Source organism: Egretta garzetta, unplaced genomic scaffold (genome assembly GCF_000687185.1).
Source record: "Egretta garzetta isolate BGI_Z169 unplaced genomic scaffold, ASM68718v1 scaffold323, whole genome shotgun sequence".
In the NCBI taxonomy this organism is placed as follows: domain Eukaryota; kingdom Metazoa; phylum Chordata; class Aves; order Pelecaniformes; family Ardeidae; genus Egretta; species Egretta garzetta.
The window spans coordinates 2,237,613-2,255,869 of record NW_009259435.1 but is presented as its reverse complement, the minus strand read 5'-3'; the positions used below and the strand labels follow the sequence as shown (position 1 = coordinate 2,255,869).

The 18,257-nt window shown below is 44.0% G+C and overlaps 1 protein-coding gene across 1 annotated transcript in view; it reads right to left on the bottom strand.

Annotated features, from left to right (window-relative positions):
* Positions 1-18,257, bottom strand: part of TENM4 (teneurin transmembrane protein 4) — a 357,308-nt gene that overhangs the window by 32,610 nt on the left and 306,441 nt on the right. Inside the window, exons 23-24 of the mRNA XM_009637125.2 lie at positions 13,483-13,637; positions 8,153-9,030 (exon numbers count right to left, since the gene is read on the bottom strand). Coding sequence (XP_009635420.1) covers positions 8,153-9,030; positions 13,483-13,637 — 1,033 coding nt within the window. The remainder of the gene's footprint in view (positions 1-8,152; positions 9,031-13,482; positions 13,638-18,257) is intronic.

Below are 18,257 nucleotides of genomic sequence, written 5' to 3'. Positions count from 1 at the left end.
AGGACGGGGGCAGAGAGCTCGTTCACGTGAGGGACGTGGCTGCTATTTCCTTTAAGTGCTGAGTCAATGTCCTGTGCGTCACCTGGTTTATCCTAATTGAACGACACTTAGCACTATGGTGAGAATCAGCACAAAACCTATACTCCATGCAAGCCCTACTTACGTGCTCCAAAGAAAGCCTCAAAACCCTGTGGATACTCAATTTAACAGCCCCAGGCAGCAGGGGACACCCAGCTCCTTAAACTCTGTTCCTGGACATCCAGCTCCCAGCACCCTCACAAATGGTCCTCCAGCTCTGCTGGGCAAATGGGCAATATTGGCAAATGGGCAAACGGGCAAATATGCCAGTAGCCTCTACCTGTGCAAAATGGATTAGAACAGCATGAAAAAAGAGCATGAAAGAATATGACGGTGCCTAGACGTCTGTGCACGCATTTTTCTATTTAAGTCAAAATGGGTAAGTACAATACACATAATTTGCCCAGTTACATTTCTACAGCTGTAGAAAACTCACATTAGAGGGGAGAACTTCACCAACAGCAAGGACTTCCATTTGGGACTTTGGGTCCTGAGAAGTAAGGCATGTTTTAGGCCAGAACAGTCTGGAACGGTGTGCTGGAATTGGTTTGAGATGTCTGCACGTGTACGTTAGACTTTTGGCACCTCCTCAGTCACCCCATTAGCCTCCGTCAGAAGTAACCTGGACCATCTGTGTTTTCTGCATTTGCAAGAGCTGCTGCACCTCTGCCCAGGAGCAAGGCAGGGACCTTCCAAGCACTCACTTTGGGGGTGACAGCTCGCCTATTTGCAGCTGCAAGGAGGTCATGCCTTGCAAAAGCAGAAATGCGAGGAGGTTCTACAATTAGACTGTTCCCCTTTTTATTAGTATTTTTAATTGGTGGCAGATGAAATGTAAAACACTGGCGGCCAGATGGAAACTCCTTTTAGCACTGGGGTGGCAATACAAAAGGCGGTGCGGGAAGCTAGTTAGCATGGACACACACAGCACTTTCCTCTCGGCAAGCAGTTCCTTTTCTCTGTTCTGTTTTCATAGAATCATAGAATGTTTTGGGTTGGAAGGGACCCTTAGAGGCCATCCAGCAAACCCCCCCGGCAGGAGCAGGGACACCTTTAACCACATCAGGTTGCTCACATCCCTGTCCAACCTGGCCTTGAATGTTCCCAGGGATGGGGCCTCCACCACCTCTCTGGGCAACCCCTGCCAGGGTTTCACCACCCTCATTGTAAAGAATTTCTTCCTTAGATCCAGTCTAAACCTACCCTGGTTTAGTTTAAAACCATTACCCCTTGTCCTGACACAGCTGGACAGTTTTGCTCAGGACTGGAGCGTTTTCCCCTTTTCCCTTGATTTAGATCATACAGCACATAACTGATATCATCTATCACATACCCACAGTCTCCCAGGACACGTTCATTTGAAGGCTTCGACATCCCAAACAGATAATGTGCTTAAAAAAAATGAGTTAAATGAGTCGGTTCCTTCTACCTCTGCTTTCAGCCCTATAAAGGCACTTACAGGGCACATCCTCGGCTTGGAGAGGAAGGCCAAGCCACTGGCCCTTATGTAGCTGCAGGTGGTATTTGCAGTAAGATAAATCTCTCCTAGTCACCTCATTTTGCAGCTAAGCTGTATAGGCCCATTTCCACGGTCTTGGGATTTAGGGGTGGGCCAGTTTTCATCACAGGCTAAGACTCCTGTGTTCTCCAAATGCTCTGAAAGCACCAGAATTAAGGAAATACTGGAAGAGGGAGCGCACACAGCAGCCACTCTGAGCAATGAATCCATCACCTGCTAACACAGCTGCTGCCTCCCATTCAAACCTGCTGCAAAGACTCAGCACTTACAATTACAGTGACAATTATTAGGCCAGCAAAGGAAGCTGTTGCCATCCATTCCCAATTGGAAACGTATTTAGCTAAGGTTCAATGCACAGAATTAAAATGGTATTTGGTGCTTATGAGGCCTAATTGTTAGCTTGTAAACATTCAGAGCTTTCATTTATCACATTACCATTGTGTAGAGACCTGGGCCTTGGGAATTAAAGAGAGCATCCTAAGTACCATCTATTCGGAAATCAATTCCTTGCCTGAGTCTCTGGGTTTCCTCATTTTAGCTTTTTCACATTTCATCAGACTTTTAAAACGGCAAGTCAAATAGATCGGAAAACATTCACTATAATAATATTGCATTTAGTGCCAAAGTGTCCTAATGCACTTTGCAAACTATGTTTTGCGTGTGATTAGAGAGACATGAGCCCGCTGCCTCTGAACAAGCTCTGCCTCTTCACAATATTTCAAACAACATTCAACACAACATTAAAAAGAAATCTATGACAGACCAACCGATACTACTCAAATATGTATGAAGGCACGTCCTCTCCCTAATGACACAGTGCCAGGTTGCAGCCACTGTCTGCAGAATTTTCTGACCGCCCAAAGGCGAAGAGGAAGATCTCTCCCCCTCCCTAGCTTTTACGATGCTCGTAACTCCCTCGCCTCTCCGCTGAACCCTGGCACCAGGCGTTCATTTCAGGCCAGGCCAACAGCTCAACACATGACCTTGGAACTTACTGGGAGTAGGGCGCTTACCGGAGTTTCGCTGGAACTTCTTCAGAGGAACAATGATAAGAATCTATTTTATCATGAAGAAACTGGGGAGCAAAGAAATCTTGCTAAAAGAAGAGGGAGAGCAAAAGCCAGAGGTGCTTCTCATACTCCAGTCTGCTGCAGGAGCAGAAAGAGAGCCTTGCTTGAACTACCCTAAACCAAGGACACCACCATATCCCATAGAGCTCAGTGTATGACCTGAGATACCATCAGGTGATAAGGGGATGTTATTAATGCAGTGAGCCAGCTTTCCTCTGAGTCAAGAGGTGGCTGCTCCTCTAAAGCCCATAAGTGTTGTTTATCTTTGGTTTTGGCTAAGAGAGAAAAAAATTGCAAAGCCTTTACACCAACTGCAAGGCAGACTGAGTCTGCATCTCACCATGGGGTAGATACTGACCACGATGCTCAGTTCTGGTACCCCAATCGCCCAGATCAGGGCATTGGTTGGGGCACCAAACACTGCTGGGATGGGACCTCTGCTGAGTCCTAGGGGTCGTCGGGAAGCCATCCAAGGTCCTCCTGCGTGCTCAGTCCAGCTGGCTCCTGCCTTCCACCCATTACAGTGTGTGAGGTTTGGCAGAGTTCGGTTCTTTGTAAAACAGCATCCTGCGTTATGGGTCAAAGCTCCCCTTACCGCCCATCTGAAGATCTGGCTCCATGAGACCCTTTGCTCTCCAGGCAGCTGTGAGGCACTTCTTGGGCAGTCCATGAATAGGTTTTGAATTTCTGGGTTTGGCTGCAGTGATGTGTAAGTATTTCATTCTGTATGGGAGGATGTGACCTTCAAAACTAATTGGGCACACAAAGGACCTAAGCAAAAGAGCCTCATCTGGGGCTAAATAGTGCATAGAAGGTTTGACTTTGGCTCAGAGGGAAACTGAATTAACGAACAGTGATACCACCTCAATGAGCTAATCAAGATAATTGCCGTATTCTTGATTTAAACAAATACATTAATAAGAATTTCCGGACTCTGTAGTAGATAAACAGCAACTGCTAAGAAACTTTGCAAAGGTTGGTCGCGATTTTTTTCAGGTCAAGTGAAAAAGCAGCAACAACCAAGAAGCAAGTGGTCACACAGCGTCCTTTGTCTTTGGCTTGAGGAGCTGAACAACAAGAAGCCATTCCCCTGGCAGAGATTCCAGATCAACTTCTTTTGCTGCTGATTATCACTGTCACCGGTTCAACAGGAAGGCAAGGCTTTAATCCAGTTACTGGACAAGCTGAGCTGCCTTGCTTTAATTGACAGCGAATGTCAAGCCCTCTGCAGAGGCAGAGAAGGTCTATATAATGCTAAAACCCTCAAAGAAGTCCTAGATAGGCCTTTGGGGGACAGGCTAATTACTTCAGGGAGTTAAGTATCACTCTCAAAGGAAAGGGAAACTGCACAGCGTTATATACTGAACCATACTCAGTGCCAAACCCAATAAAGCAGGATTGTTACAGCAGGCTTTGGTGTAGGATGTGTGAAAGGAAGAGCTGCAAGCGTTGTAAGCCAGTCTGCCACCACCTGAAGACAGCACCTACCTCCTTCCCCTACAGAAATGAAGGGACAATGTGCCAGCCCAGTCTGAACCCTTGCAGGACCTGGACTCCCTGGTGTGCCCTGGAGATAGACCTCCAGTACCGCGTCAATGTGTCCTACCTCCTTCTCTCCTCTCCAAAGTCAAACCAACATGGCCATATGTCACAGCTCTTTGAGCCTTATGGTAAAGGCTGAGAAATGCCCTGGTAAGAGCAACAACTGAAGGGGAACCAGACATGCTGGACATGTACATATGTAGTGTTGCAACACCATTGCTCTTTCACATCGGGCTTATGGTCCTCTGTAGACAGTCAGGAAAAGGTAAATCTTGTAAGGATGTTCCTCATGGGGCCACTGGTGCAGTGTAAACTTGCCAGCTGAATTTACGTTTACTCTTAACATATTAAACAGTGGTGTCCAGCCTGCCCTGGTCCACAAACAACTATAATGTGCTGTGAGAAACGTTAAGCTTTTCCTCAGAGTCAGATTTGATGTCTTTATTCCCTTAGCCACAAGCAAAACAGAAATATGAGCTTCACCTCACCCCTCAGATAGGACTGAAAACTGCTCATAGCACATTTCGGTAGCTCATGATCACAGGATTTCCCTAAGTCACTTAAACTTTCCCAATGTAAATTTCCTGATGTTCCAATACAGAAACCAATAACATGAAGGTATCGCACGCTGATTTGGTTTATATCGTCTTCTTTGGCTTCTTGGATACCAAAGAACCTAGATGTCATCCTGACACGCCTGCACTCATCCTTGCAGTTTGTGTTGGGCTCATGCAAGTCTTCTGTCTGGTGCAAATATATCTTAAGAAAGGCATCCAGAGTCACGATCTAAGATACCAAGAAATGGAGAATACACTGCTTCTCATGGTTGGTTGCTCTACTGGTTAGGTAATCTCAGCCTTAAAATACCATGCCTTCCTGTCAGCTTGAATGTCTCTAGCTTTGCTTTCCAGCCCCTTATCCTTCTCAAGCCTTCCTCTGTTAGATTAAGAGTCCCTCTGTCGGTGACAGTTTTGTGCTGACATGCTGTGATCTAGACACTTCCCAGTCTTCTTCATGTTAAGATAAACAGATCAAGTCTTCTTAGTTCTCCAGCATAAAGCACTTTCTCCCCACGAATGCATTTTTGCAGCGTTCTTCTGCACAGCCTTCAATTTTCACTGTCCTTCATAGACAGCGAACATCAGAACTGACAGCCTTAGTCTCATCAATGCTGTAGAGGAATAAAATCGGCTTCACACTACCCACTACAAGTAGAGTGGGCTGAGTAAATGTATTAATTTTGCTTGTCCATCCAAGCAACAAGTTAGACAGATTTGCCATGGAATTATGCTGTGAATCACATTGGATGACTTGATGCTTTGCTCACCTCAACCTCTGAGAGTCAATACTCAGCCCAGTTCTTTAGCTGTGGCCTGTTACATGTGCACCCTGGCATTAGGCTGTGTAAGAACATACTGTGTTTAAACAAAACCTACTTTATTAAGCAATCTCAGTATCTCCCCTGTATTTACTAATCTCATTTTATCAGTTCTGGTTTTATATTTTTTCCCAGATTATCCATGGGTAGAATCAATCCCTGCTAATCCACCCAAACTAGCTCTATTAGATGATTCCCTATTGCTGATTACCTTTTGAGGGCTATCACAGAGCAAGTTCTTGAGCCATTTGATATGTACTTTTCATAGCTGAGAAGAAGAGCAGACTGATCTGCTTTCCAAGTCCCTTGCGGACAGGTTAGGATAGGATCAGATAGGATAGGATAGGATAGGACAGGATGGGATAGGATAGGATGAAGAGTGATGGTCTTGGATTCAAGCAAGGAAGATTTAGACTGAGCATATAAAAAAGCTTTCTAAGAATAACAATAAGATAGGTAAATACATTGCTATCACCAGCAATATGTATGAATAACTTAGATGACTTTGATAGGATCCATTTGACCAAGCTGTAGACATCTGCAATGTAAACATCTGTAGCTGAGCTAATCATTCTGGACTGCCTTTACAGAGCGAAACTTTCAGAATGCAACTCATCTCATCCTAAAGCAGATACCTGACATAACTCATAAGAAACTCACCTTGAAAGTGCCTATTCCTCTCCATTGCCTATAAAGGGAGGCTGAGGTAACTAATTCAGATATAGCCTTTTACCCTGCAGTTGTATAAAGTTGCATCAGAATCTGTCAGGAACAGTTAAATAGGGATAACTGATCACAGGTTTGGATGAGGTATCTCTGAAGACACATTCCCAATTCTATTTTCAGTGATGTTGTGCTATCATACAGTGCTGACTTGCTCTAGTCAAGATTTCCGTAGTCTAACCCCTGGAGAATACTGTCTTCCATTTAGCTCTAAAAAGCTTTCTTATGACTCTTCTGAAGTGCATAAAAGGACCAGAATGATGACTTTCACAAATGCTCTATTTCGTTGGATAGCAAGAAATAATGGATCACGGTTATAAATATATCCGCAGAGTAAGTTAGCTTCTGTCTCATTTTATCTCCTTTATATTTTCAGTCACACTTTTAAATAAAAGAATATGTTTGAGGTATAAATCTGACCATTATTAGCTGTAATGTTTAGTTTGCTTCACTGTCCATGGCTACATCTGTTTTCAAGCACAGGAACTATTGGGTTCTTTGCAAAAAAGAAAATACCTTCTTGATTTAGCACAATGGTCCTGACAATATAGCAGGCTTTACTCCTATAGAGAAAAACACCCTATCTTGCCTCCCTAAAGCCTCCCTCAAGCAAATTCAATGTAAGAGATGGAAGGGTATTAACTTCGATTCACTGCAGAATATTGCTGCAGTAATTGCAAGCAGAACATTGATGGAATGCAAATAATCTTTCAAAAGATTCATCACAGAGTTTCCATCAGTTCTGTTTGAGGCAGGAGCAGAAGTAGCGAGTATTAAGCAAAGAAATTTGAAACTGGGCCTGGAACATTTTAAAGAAAGAACCGAAGCAACTGCATGTCTAACACACGGATATCTGGATTTAGCCAGCTTTCCTTCCCTGAGTCTCTTTTTTTTTTTTTTTTTTACATTTTTTTCTTTGTAATCTTGGGAACTGTCTATTCTAGCCAAATTGGACTCTTAGAATGGGTCCGTTATTATGGGAGCTGAACAACTCCATGCAACCATTCAAACCATATGGGAAATGATGCACTAAAAGGAGCGTTTCAAAGAGGTTAGATTTGAGAAGAGGGAGGGGAAAGGGTTCTCAACAGCAGGATGAATTTGCAAATCACCCTCCTAGGTGCCCTTCATTAAGTTATCTATCTTTTTCCTATTTGATATCAGAAGTGTGCTGTCTTTATCAGCAGAGAATTGCTAACAGTAATACAAAAAATAAGCACAAATCTTCAAGTTCACTGCCATCTCTGGGTTTTTCAATGTATCCCGTCTTCTCTCTGCTCAAAAAATTCTTTAGGGCAGGGATGGTCTTGGACAGTTCTGAGGCTATTTTTAAAGCTTAGTGAGGCCAATCAGAACCGTAGAAACTGAGCAGTCCATTAATTACAGAACTGTTTTCTGAGCAAGGTCCCATAAGTCATTGCCAGTTGTCATTCTACATCAGCCATTTCAAACAAGCTCAGGGAAGATGCTGCAGCATAGGAAGAAGGTGAAAAGCTGTGAAAAATGGGATCTGATGGAACTTTCACACTTCCAAGGCTTTCAAAAGCCAAGCAAAACTCTCTGACATGCAACCTAAATCCCCAGTCCCAACTACAGTTAAGGAGAATCAGTTGTCCAAATTACTTAGCTGATTTAGAAAAACTCAGCAGAAACTCTTGACTTGGTAGAGGGAGCTTATTCAAACTCTAATGCATTTCTAGTATTTAGTGTTTGTGTGAGATCTAATATTCTCTGTTCTGGCCATTTTATTTGGACAGTAATTGTGTCCATGGAATTACATTCTATCAGCCTTGCATGGTTCAGAGAATGAAGTCAGCAGTGCAATATTAATAATATACTTACTCATAAAACGTTGTCCAACCATTTTCATTGCTTTTAGTGGCAAGGAGACCGGAGTTGCCGTGGTACGTCATCATGGCCACTTCATGCCCCTGTGTGGTTACACTCTTGAGTGCGCTGTTGGTACCAATTGTCACCCAGTAGACTTGGCCATCAGGCACTACCAGCCAGAGGGGCATTCCCGTGGAATCTCTTCGGATATTCACTAAGTTGCCATTATTGTCAGTGATCAGGGTTATATCTCCATCTCCGGAATAAGTAAAATTGTAAAGATAATCTCCAGTGGTAAGGCTCTGAGTATAAAGGTGCTTACCACTGGTGTCAAACAAGTAGAGTTCCTGGTCTATGGGTGAGGATAACTCATATAGATTTTGCGTGTTGAGGAATGGTTTGTTTTTCCGAATAAAGCGGATTCGGATATTTCCAAGATCAGCCACATACAGCTCCCCATCTGCGCACACGGCGAGGGAGGATGGAGCATTGAGTTTGGCATCCTTGGCATAGCCATCGTCCCCCGAGAAGCAGTCACAGTTAGCATCATTCTTGCAATCACAGCTGCTTGGCGCTCCGGCAACGAGAGAAATCTCTCCATTGGTGGTGACCTGCCTGATGCGGTTGATCTTTTTCTCATCGGTCTCAGCAATATATAGGACCCCGTTGTGTGAGACAGCCAGGGCAGTAGCAGACTCCAGGGTGGCGTGGATTGCCACCTTGCTAAGGAGAAAGTGATCCATGCCTGGCACCTGGCAGTGCATGGGCCTTCCCGCCACGATGCGCACTTGGTGGTTCTCAGATATCTGTAACACAACGTTATTGTCGAGCACGTAGAGTGAATTATCCATTGGATTGACTGCCAGATCCGTGGGCCATTCTAGACGAACCTTAATGGTAAAACAACACAAGGAAATTATTAATAGCAAGACCTTTTTTCACTGCATGATTGCTAGAAATCAATCACAATGAAGATGTTTCAACATGGATTAAAGGGAGAAAGGGTAAAAGAAAAACAGCTAATTATTCCTGCTTGATATGGTGGCCATAGAGGACACAACCCTGGTGTGAGTGAGGGGGCTTAGCTCCCGGTCACATGAAGTAGACACGTGTGGACACCCACACTCTGCATTGCAGCAGTCATGGGAGCAAGGTGATGGAGAGAGGCAGATCCTCCTCAGCTCTTGCTCTGCTTCTCTCTGCTTCTCCACCTTGGTGTGAGGTGTCAGGAGCTGTGGGAAGGGGCATCAGTGCCCAGGGAATGCAGGAGTAAATGAGAAGATCCAAAGAGTCAAGGGGAATTTCCCCTTGCCAAAAATCCCTGTGCTTTTTGAATTGATGGAGCCTGGACCTGATAGCAGACACCTGGGACTGGGAATTTTGTTGTGTGAAGTGCTATGAAATCAGTCAAACAAAACAATGATCCTTGTACTAAAGGATTTTCCAGACAAGGGGCCGAGCTCCTCTGGGTAAATGACAAGGAGGGATAGACACAAAACTGGCAGCTGTGTCAGCACGTGCATACGCCTATGTTAGAACCACCGACTGTCTGCTTGGTGCTGCAAAAATGCAAAATAGCAATTCACAAGGAATTCAGGCAATTTCAACTCATGGAATAAAAATACTTGTGTTTTCACAGTGGTTTCCACGTTGGTTTTTTTTTTTTAGCATAATGGAAGAATGGGTTCAAGTAATAGTGGCTTGTATAAGGAATAGTGTGGCCAGCAGGAGCAGGGAAGTGATTGTGCCCCTGTGCTCGGTGCTGGTGAGGCCGCACCTTGAATACTGTGTTCAGTTTTGGGCCCCTCACTACAAGAAAGATGTTGCTTTGCTGGAGCATGTCCAGAGGAGAGCAACAAAGCTGGGGAGGGGTCTGGAGCCCCAGGCTGCTGCGGAGCGGCTGGGGGAGCTGGGGGGGTTTAGCCTGGAGCAGAGGAGGCTGAGGGGAGCCCTCATCGCTCCCTACAACTGCCTGAGAGGAGGCTGTAGGGAGGTGGGGATTGGGCTCTTCTCACTGGTAACGGGCTATAGGATGAGGGGGAATGGTCTGAAGTTGTGCCAGGGCAGGTTTAGGTTGGACATTAGGAAAAATTTCTTCCCTGAAAGGGTTGTCAGGCTCTGGAAGGGGCTGCCCAGGGAAGGGGTCGAGTCCCCACCCCTGGAGAGATTTAAAAGCCGGGCAGACGCGATGCTTAGTGCCAGGGTTTAGTAGTGGGATTGCAGGGTTAGGGGAATGGTTGTACTTGATGATCTTAAAGGTCTTTTCCAACCTACACAATTCTATGATTCTATGATTCTATGACACATCACAGTTCTATACTGATAATCGATACACACAAATAAAGTGACTGGTAACACTACAAGTGAGTGCTAGAAGTTCTCTATTTCTAGCTCTGCTTCTGCAATACACTGCCTTTTCAAGTGAGTCTACTCTTTTAGTTGCCAAACCTAAGAAACGTTAACCCAGAGAATTCAGGGTAATTTAATTTTTTTTTAAATACAGAACTGTAAGATGTGAATTTTTTATTTTAGTTCAGGTTTATACAGAAAAAAAAAAGTCAACGCTGTGCTGATGGGAACCAACCAATGCTTAAATGTTTTCCTCATGGTGGATCTTCCCCATAGTAGAGGTGTGAAGGGTGACTGGAAACAAACAACTGTGAAGAATTCTCTTGCTCACCTCCAGCCAGGCTTTTAAATAGATTTGCAACTAGTTAGAAAGAACAGCTATTCTGGTTGTATACTCCCTTTCAGTCAGCCAGGCAACTCTAAGTTAGAGCAGATGGACTTGATATCTAGCGGTTAATTGAAAAGCTGACCACTTTGTGCCATTCTCCCTGCACTTCTGTGCTTTTTAATGTGTACCCAACAGCACGGTGTGCTGTGACTGAGGGCCCTGGGATCTGGGCACACTCAAGGCTGTGCAGCTCCAGGATCTCCCCATTTCCTTGTTTCAAACCTTTCTCTCCCACCATCCATCTCAGCTGTTGCTTCTTCTCATTTGTCTGACCTACCTAAGTTTGGGGGGGTATTTTGCATCTATAAGGTGTCAACTTTGTTGGAAGGAGGAGGAGTAGATGCCAGCAGGCTCAAGTCCAGCAAACCATCTCTTACTGTGATTTTACTTAAAACCAAGCACAAGAAGAGACCAGGTAAGATCTAGAGGCAAATGAGAGATTCCTATTTTTAAAGCCTGTAGTTGAACACCTCTGCTACAGCCATGCTTTACTTTTGATGCTTTTATTCATGTTTAAATCCCTTTTCAATTTTTTTATTTTTTTTTTTTTAAGAGCATCAGATGCAAGGTATTTAGTTCATTGTGCCTTCTAATGTCTGGGCTTGTGAAGCTTATTTTCATGGCTAAGCAGTAGGCTAAGCCCTGTTCTACTGTGGTTGTCTGCTTGCAAAATCTCCTTCCTTTTCTCAGCTCCTGGCCTATTTTAACCCTTCCTGTAGTAAAACATTATAGCCTGTGGTTTTCTTTTTAATAATGCATGCTTCCATCCCTTCCAGTGGTCTTTAAGCTCCGCAGCCTTGAGTTAGCATCAACAGCAGAGTTTATTCTGAACTGACAAGGGAATTTTCAATTTCTTAAAAACCGCTCCTTGTCAACATTGGCAGCTGAATATTTCATGTCCTTATGTCCCAGGAAGCCTCAGGGACCTGACAGAAAAGATCCTTCTAGCCACTGTAAATGATGAAAAGCTACTTCCCAAGCTGGATTTTCTTTGCCTGGTTTGGGTTGTTGGTTTTTTTAAACTAAACTTGTCTTCGGTGTGTCTGTCCAGAAGAGTACCAGTTAATCTGCCCATCACAGTACAGGTTAGTCTAAAAATGGCTCCTGTCATTTTATGAAGGGAAAGAAAGAGTTTTCAGCTGGTACACAGAATCACAGTCAGGGATTGGAAGGGACCTCGGGAGATCATCCAGTCCAACCCCCCTGCTCAAGCAGGCTCACCCAGAGCAGGGGGCACAGGACATCATCCAGGCGGGGGTTGAATATCTCCAGAGAAGGAGACTCCACAGCCCCCCTGGGCAGCCTGGGCCAGGGCTCTGTCACCCTCAAAGTAAAGAAGTTCTTCCTCATATTCAACTGAAACCTCTTTAGCTCATCTCAGAAGTGTTTAAATATGGCATTGGTATACATAACCTGTGAGAAAATGATTTTCAAAGCTTGTGGTAACCGCTTCTGAAATTCAGATAAAGCAAAAACTAAGCTTGTATGATGAGACACATAGTACAAGATGGCCTTTAACCAGCAAAATTTGCCTCTATAGAAGGCATGAGAGCTTTTAAACTCATAATTTCAGCTTGTTCATAAATTGAGGACAGTGGGAACCAGTTGTAAAGAAGCAAGAATAATCTTTTCAAATTAGAGGGAAAACCAAGAAGAACAGATTCCATATGGGAGCACGGAAATTATCTAGGTAGTTACAAAAAGGAAACCCCATTGACATCTATTGTGGCTGAATAACAGTACTTAGCCCTCCAGCTATGATCTATATTTTCATAGGAGTGGGCAACATTCCTGTAGCCAGGCAAACAACAAGTGGCACAAAGTTTTCAAAGGACACTGTCTCCAAACTGGAGCAATTTGACAAGTTGGCCAGTGCTCCACAAAATCGAGTGCTGGGCTGTAAGATTTCTCTTCTGCGCCATCCAGAAGTAAAGCAATCATCCAACTGAGATTTCTTTTGCTCTCTCTTTTTTTTTTTTACTCTCCACCTTTAAGCAGCAGGACTTAAAAGCCCAGCATGATGGTAGCTGCAACCAATTTGCAATCTGATGCAATTCAAGATTCTTGTTTTCCTGCTGTTGCTAATTTTGGCACCACAGCCTCCAATCAGTATTTCCTAGATGTTAATTTGATTCAGGTCTAAAATTGTGCTGGGATTAGGATGGGGGAAGCAACGAAAAAACCCCATGGTTAGCTAAGTTGTTATAACAGAGCATGGCATATAGCCCTACTAAAATGAACATGGCTCCCTGGCCTTTTTAGTTTAAAGCAGCTAGTTCCTTGAGAAATGAGCCTAATGAAACCTGCCTTCCCAGGAATCTGTGTCTCTCAGTGGATCAGGAGCTCTGAAAGAAGTCTCTTCTGTCGCTGGGACATCTTTAAAATCTCTCTCCCCAGAGATCTCTGAGTTAGGTCAGTTAGGTCTTTCCTTCAATCTTTATAGGATCTTTTTGACCCACTCATTTTCATATCACAAAATATGTAGAGATGCAATTCTCCTTGAGCCCTTACCTCTTTGGCAAACCTGGGGAAGCACACAGGCATGCAGACAGGGTGAAGGCATAGGCTTCTCTTCTGTAGAAACCCAACCAAAGCATTGTCTTACCTGAGAAATGTCCATGACAGAGTCACAGCTGAGAGGCCGAGCAGATGTCAAATCGTTGGAACCCAACACAGTTGAGATGATTCCATTCTGATCAATCCGCCTGATCATAGTACCATCCACAAAGTAAATCAGCCCAAACTTGTCCACAGTGATGCCTGGGGAGGGAAAAAGCAAGAGAAGTCAGAAAGAAATGGCAACCTGACAATTATGAGGTGAATGGAAGACGATGGCTGGTTTGATGCTCATACAAGAGTAAGACCGCAGGCTTGGTTGGGAGCAATATATTTTATGGCATTCAAAAGGGATGAGATGAGAGTTGGACTCGCAGGAGTCCTGGTTATCAGGAGCTTTGAACTGGCTCCATTCCACTGAAGGCACTTCCAACAGGCACGTGATGCAATTTAGAAATCCCTGCTCGCTTCTGGAAAAGGGCATGGCATTCAGCGAGCCGCTGAAAGGAAAAGGTTTTCTAACTACTACGTGTCTTGCATATTCAGAAACACGGTGTTACTGCTCATGGTATGAATATTAAGCCATGCACACGAACAAGTTACACTGGTGAGAAAAGCTGTGAAAGATCCATCAGGTCATTCAGATTCCAGGTGGATAAATGTGGAAGGGTTTTTCCTAGGATAATCCTACTAATCCATAGTATTTCATCTGTTCCTGAGCACTGTTTCATTGTCCAAACCTCCTTTGTAGACACACTCCTGTCGGTGGGTTTGAGGTCTGCTGCCAACAGTTACAGACTGCTGATTCTCGTTTCCTCACCTGCAGGTATGTGCCATTTCACTTCCCCCTAAGCATCATTTCTCAAGTATTTGTTATGTTAGCACAGCCTCCTTTAATCCTCTTTATCCCAGGCTAGCTATACTCTGCATCTTCCATCAGAGGATTTCATGGTGCTTTACACTTACTAATTAGACCTCATAGCAGCCTGTGAGTGCGATCATCTTAATTTTACATTGGGAAAATAACGGATAAAGCAATTTTCACAAGGTCGCAGAGAAAGTCCATGACTAAGGCAAGAATGAGAAGTTAAGGGCCCCATTCACCTCGCTTTTATGCTAGTATAAATTAAAAATAACTCCACAGATACTAATAGAGTCATCCATCTCATCTACCCTATGGTGGCAGAATGCTGCTCAGCATAATATTGGAGTGTCTTCAAGACACTCAAAGAATGTAAAGGACCAGTAAAAGAATGTAGAAGCCTGTAACACCCTTCTCTATGCAAGTGAACATTCTGCTTGGAGTATAGGAATACATGAATATTAGGATCTTTCTGGTTGGTTTCTTTCACTAGCAGGGTAGCAATCGCTTGGCAAAAAGCAGACATCTGCATTGAGCATCCAAGCAAGTATCTGGAGCTTTTCCAGTTGGTGGAGAGGAATACCTACTTCCAGGGTGCAATCCATATCCCCCTAAAGCAGAAATCCACAAGAGCTTATGCGAATCCTTCTAGAAACACCTTTTCCTCGCCATTGACTATAAAAGGAGACTACAGCAAATATCTCCAAAGGAAACATTTATACTGTAGACAGATAAAGTTGGTGAGATGAATCCTCATTATAATGTTTTTTTGGCTGTCATCACGGTGACAGAAATGATGGAAAATCTGTTTCAGACAGAAAGCTTTGAGAATGTTTCTGAGAAGCGATCGGATCTTGTGTTTCTCCAAAATGCTGTTTTACAGCCAGATCTCCTTGTCTGAAACATTTATCCTCAGTCTTCACCTACTGTGAGCTATGCTGTGAAGTACAGATGCGGCAGTTCACAGATCAAAAATTTTAGACTTTCATGTAGCAGGGACTAATCCCCTGATTGCTTTGGCAATTAAAATCATGGCCTTCAGCCAGCACTGTAACTATCGCATGGGCTGGAAGCCACAGAGGTGGATGATATATGGGAAAAAAATATCATATTTGGTCATACAGAAATCTGCAGAAGATCACCTAGCCTGGAAGTAACAACATGAAAACTTCAGGGCTAGGTCATTGTTTGTGAGAAAGAACAAACTTTTCCGTTGAGCTGAGGTAAAGGAAGGGATTCTGAGTTGCAACCTGTTGATTCAAAGTCAATTAGGAGTCAGGGAACTGATGTTTCAGATCACTGAGTTGAATGGGAGCTGTGAATTTTTGCTAGGAGGTAAAATGAGCATTTCCTTAGTTCTCTGCAGCATCTCCCTGTCTGAAGGGCATAATTTTGACCTGGATTGGATATTTGACCATCAGAGCAGTGAGTTTTCAGAATAGCCTCTAGGGCAGTGAGGAAAAAAAATTACTTGCTGCTTTTAAGATGAAGTTCATTAATTTTGGAGGGGATCATATGGCAGGATTGCTGAGATAATGGATGACAGGACTAAATGACCCAAAAGATTGCTTCTAGTCCTACATTCCAATACCTGTGTTTAATTCATGCCAAGATAGGACTGATCTTTGTAGGATCATGAAACAAGAACCTCGAAGAGGAGCGGCAGGGACCTGTTGCACAACTGAATGCTACGGGAGAAGCCACAACAAGCGATGACCATTTATTCTCGCTGTACAATACAAACACATCAGTTGTATCTTAGAACTTTGTCAAAAGCTGCAGAGGGATCTGGTGGTGTAAGCGTCAATCTTTCACTGGCATCCATGGCTTTCTGGATGTTGTCTTCACCTGCCATGAGATCTGTCAGCATTGTGCCCCGGTTGGTGCCCTGTCCCATGAGACATCCAGGATATTGGCACATCTCACCTGTCACTGGCGTCTGCTGTCGAAGGTTACTGCTCCTCTAATTATTTTGCCGGCCGAATGGCAAGTTCTTTAAGAATTTTTGGTGTTTTCTTGACAACCAGGAATACAACTGAGCTCTTTAAGCAATAGAGTAGATGTGCCTTTTTGGAAGAGGCATAATAGAAGGTTGAGTTGATCTTAATTGGCTTTTGTCAAACACAAGAGGCTCTTACCCATTCCTAGGTTCACAACGAGTATTCTTCAGGGCGCCTGTCCATTAGGCTGTGTGACAGGCCAAAAGCCAGTGAAGGGTGGCAGGCTGGATAATGTGATTTTAAATGAGGTAGAATTTTCTCTCTTAGCTAGTATTGGATTGGACTTATCAGAAGTGTGTGCTGACAGTTGCTCATGGCGTGCAATGCTGAGGTCTGATGGCTGGTCTGATTAATCAGTTACAGTAATAATAACCTGTAGGTACTTTGGCTCTCAAGCCAGCTCTGATCAGTTGATAGGGCACAACTTTATTTTGCATTCCAGCTTAGACAAAGAGCTTGCACACCCAAGTAAGTTAAAGCGGGATAGCAAAGTTACCACTTATCATCCTGCTCCAGGGCAATGGCATGTGCATGTGTTCTTATCGCTTCTCTGCTTATCCCTCTTTCACGGAGACTAAGCAATCTCAATTGCCTTGCATTTCCTAGGATGTTCTGCAGGGTAACAGAGTTTTCAGTCTGTCAAAGCCCTAAATTACCATTTGCACATACCAAAGGCCTAAATTCCCCTTTGCACATGCCCCTCACACAGCAACTGCTCCAATCCCTTCCTGACTTCAGCCGATTGTCTTGGAATCAAATCTAATTATGGAGAGGAGCCCTGCTCTCCCACAGACAAGTGTCTTTGCATGGATGACTTCTGCAGAGAGGGAAAGAAGCATCTCATGGTTTCTTTGCAGCAGATTGTAGAGGTTAGGTTGGACCTTTCTGCGTTTCCTTTCTGAAAATGGCACAGTTCCAGCACTGGGAGCTGGCTCCTGCAAATGGGCACAGGAATGGGTAATTCACGTTATGCATCTAAAGCCAAAGGCCTTGGCTTGCTTTGGCAGAAGGCTCCTCTCGTGTTTCCATAGGAACATAAGGGAATTAAAGACTTTCAGCATACAGCTTGAAGTTCAGTCTCACAGTTACTGAGAGAAAACATCTGCTGCCACTACCCAGGTAGCATTGCAGATCCAAACTTTAAGCTCTGAGATATGAAATACATATGCTATGAGATCATGCCGGCTCCTCCTGGATAGTTGGAGACCCCATAAAAAACAAGGGCTTGTAGCACCACGTGCATCTCACCAGTGAGTTGTGCTTATAGAAAGTTTTGACGCAATGACATTTGCTTGAAATGTCAGGACCTTGTAGTGTGAGGAGGTGACAGCACAACGTCACGCTGCAAATAGCTACGGGGACACGGTGGGCTTGTTCTAGAAGACGAACTGCTAAAAGTGATTGCATTGCACATGTAGCTGTACTTAGGAAATAAAAGGAGGAAAAAACCCTTTTAAGTAAAAAAATAGGTGCTAAAGGAATCCAAATTTGGAGCCTTCTTGTCCGGTTGGATGCTGAATGACTGAGTGATAAAATGGCAGATGAAAATCAATGTCAAATAAGTACAGAGGAATTCACAGGGGAAGGAGTAAGCCTAACTACCCATATGCAATGACAAGCTGTAAAATAGCTCACAGGAAAAAGATTTCGGAATGCCTGTGAAAAGTTTTCTGCAAAGATCAGCTTTGTGCTCTGCAGTGGTCAAGGAGGGAGCTAGAAGACAGGAATGCATTAGGAAAGGCACAGAGAGAACAGAAAACGCTGTTCTGGCCTCAAAAAGACCACACTTTTTCATGCTGTGGCTAAACAAATTGTGGAAATTATTAGCACAGGATGTCTGGAAGGACAAAACTAGTTGTTCAGGGAGGTTTCTAGACCAACTGATGGCGGCATCTAAGCACAGGTCCAGCTGCATCCTCTTCAGAAAGTCCCCTAAATGTCGATGACTAGAATCTGGAGTGT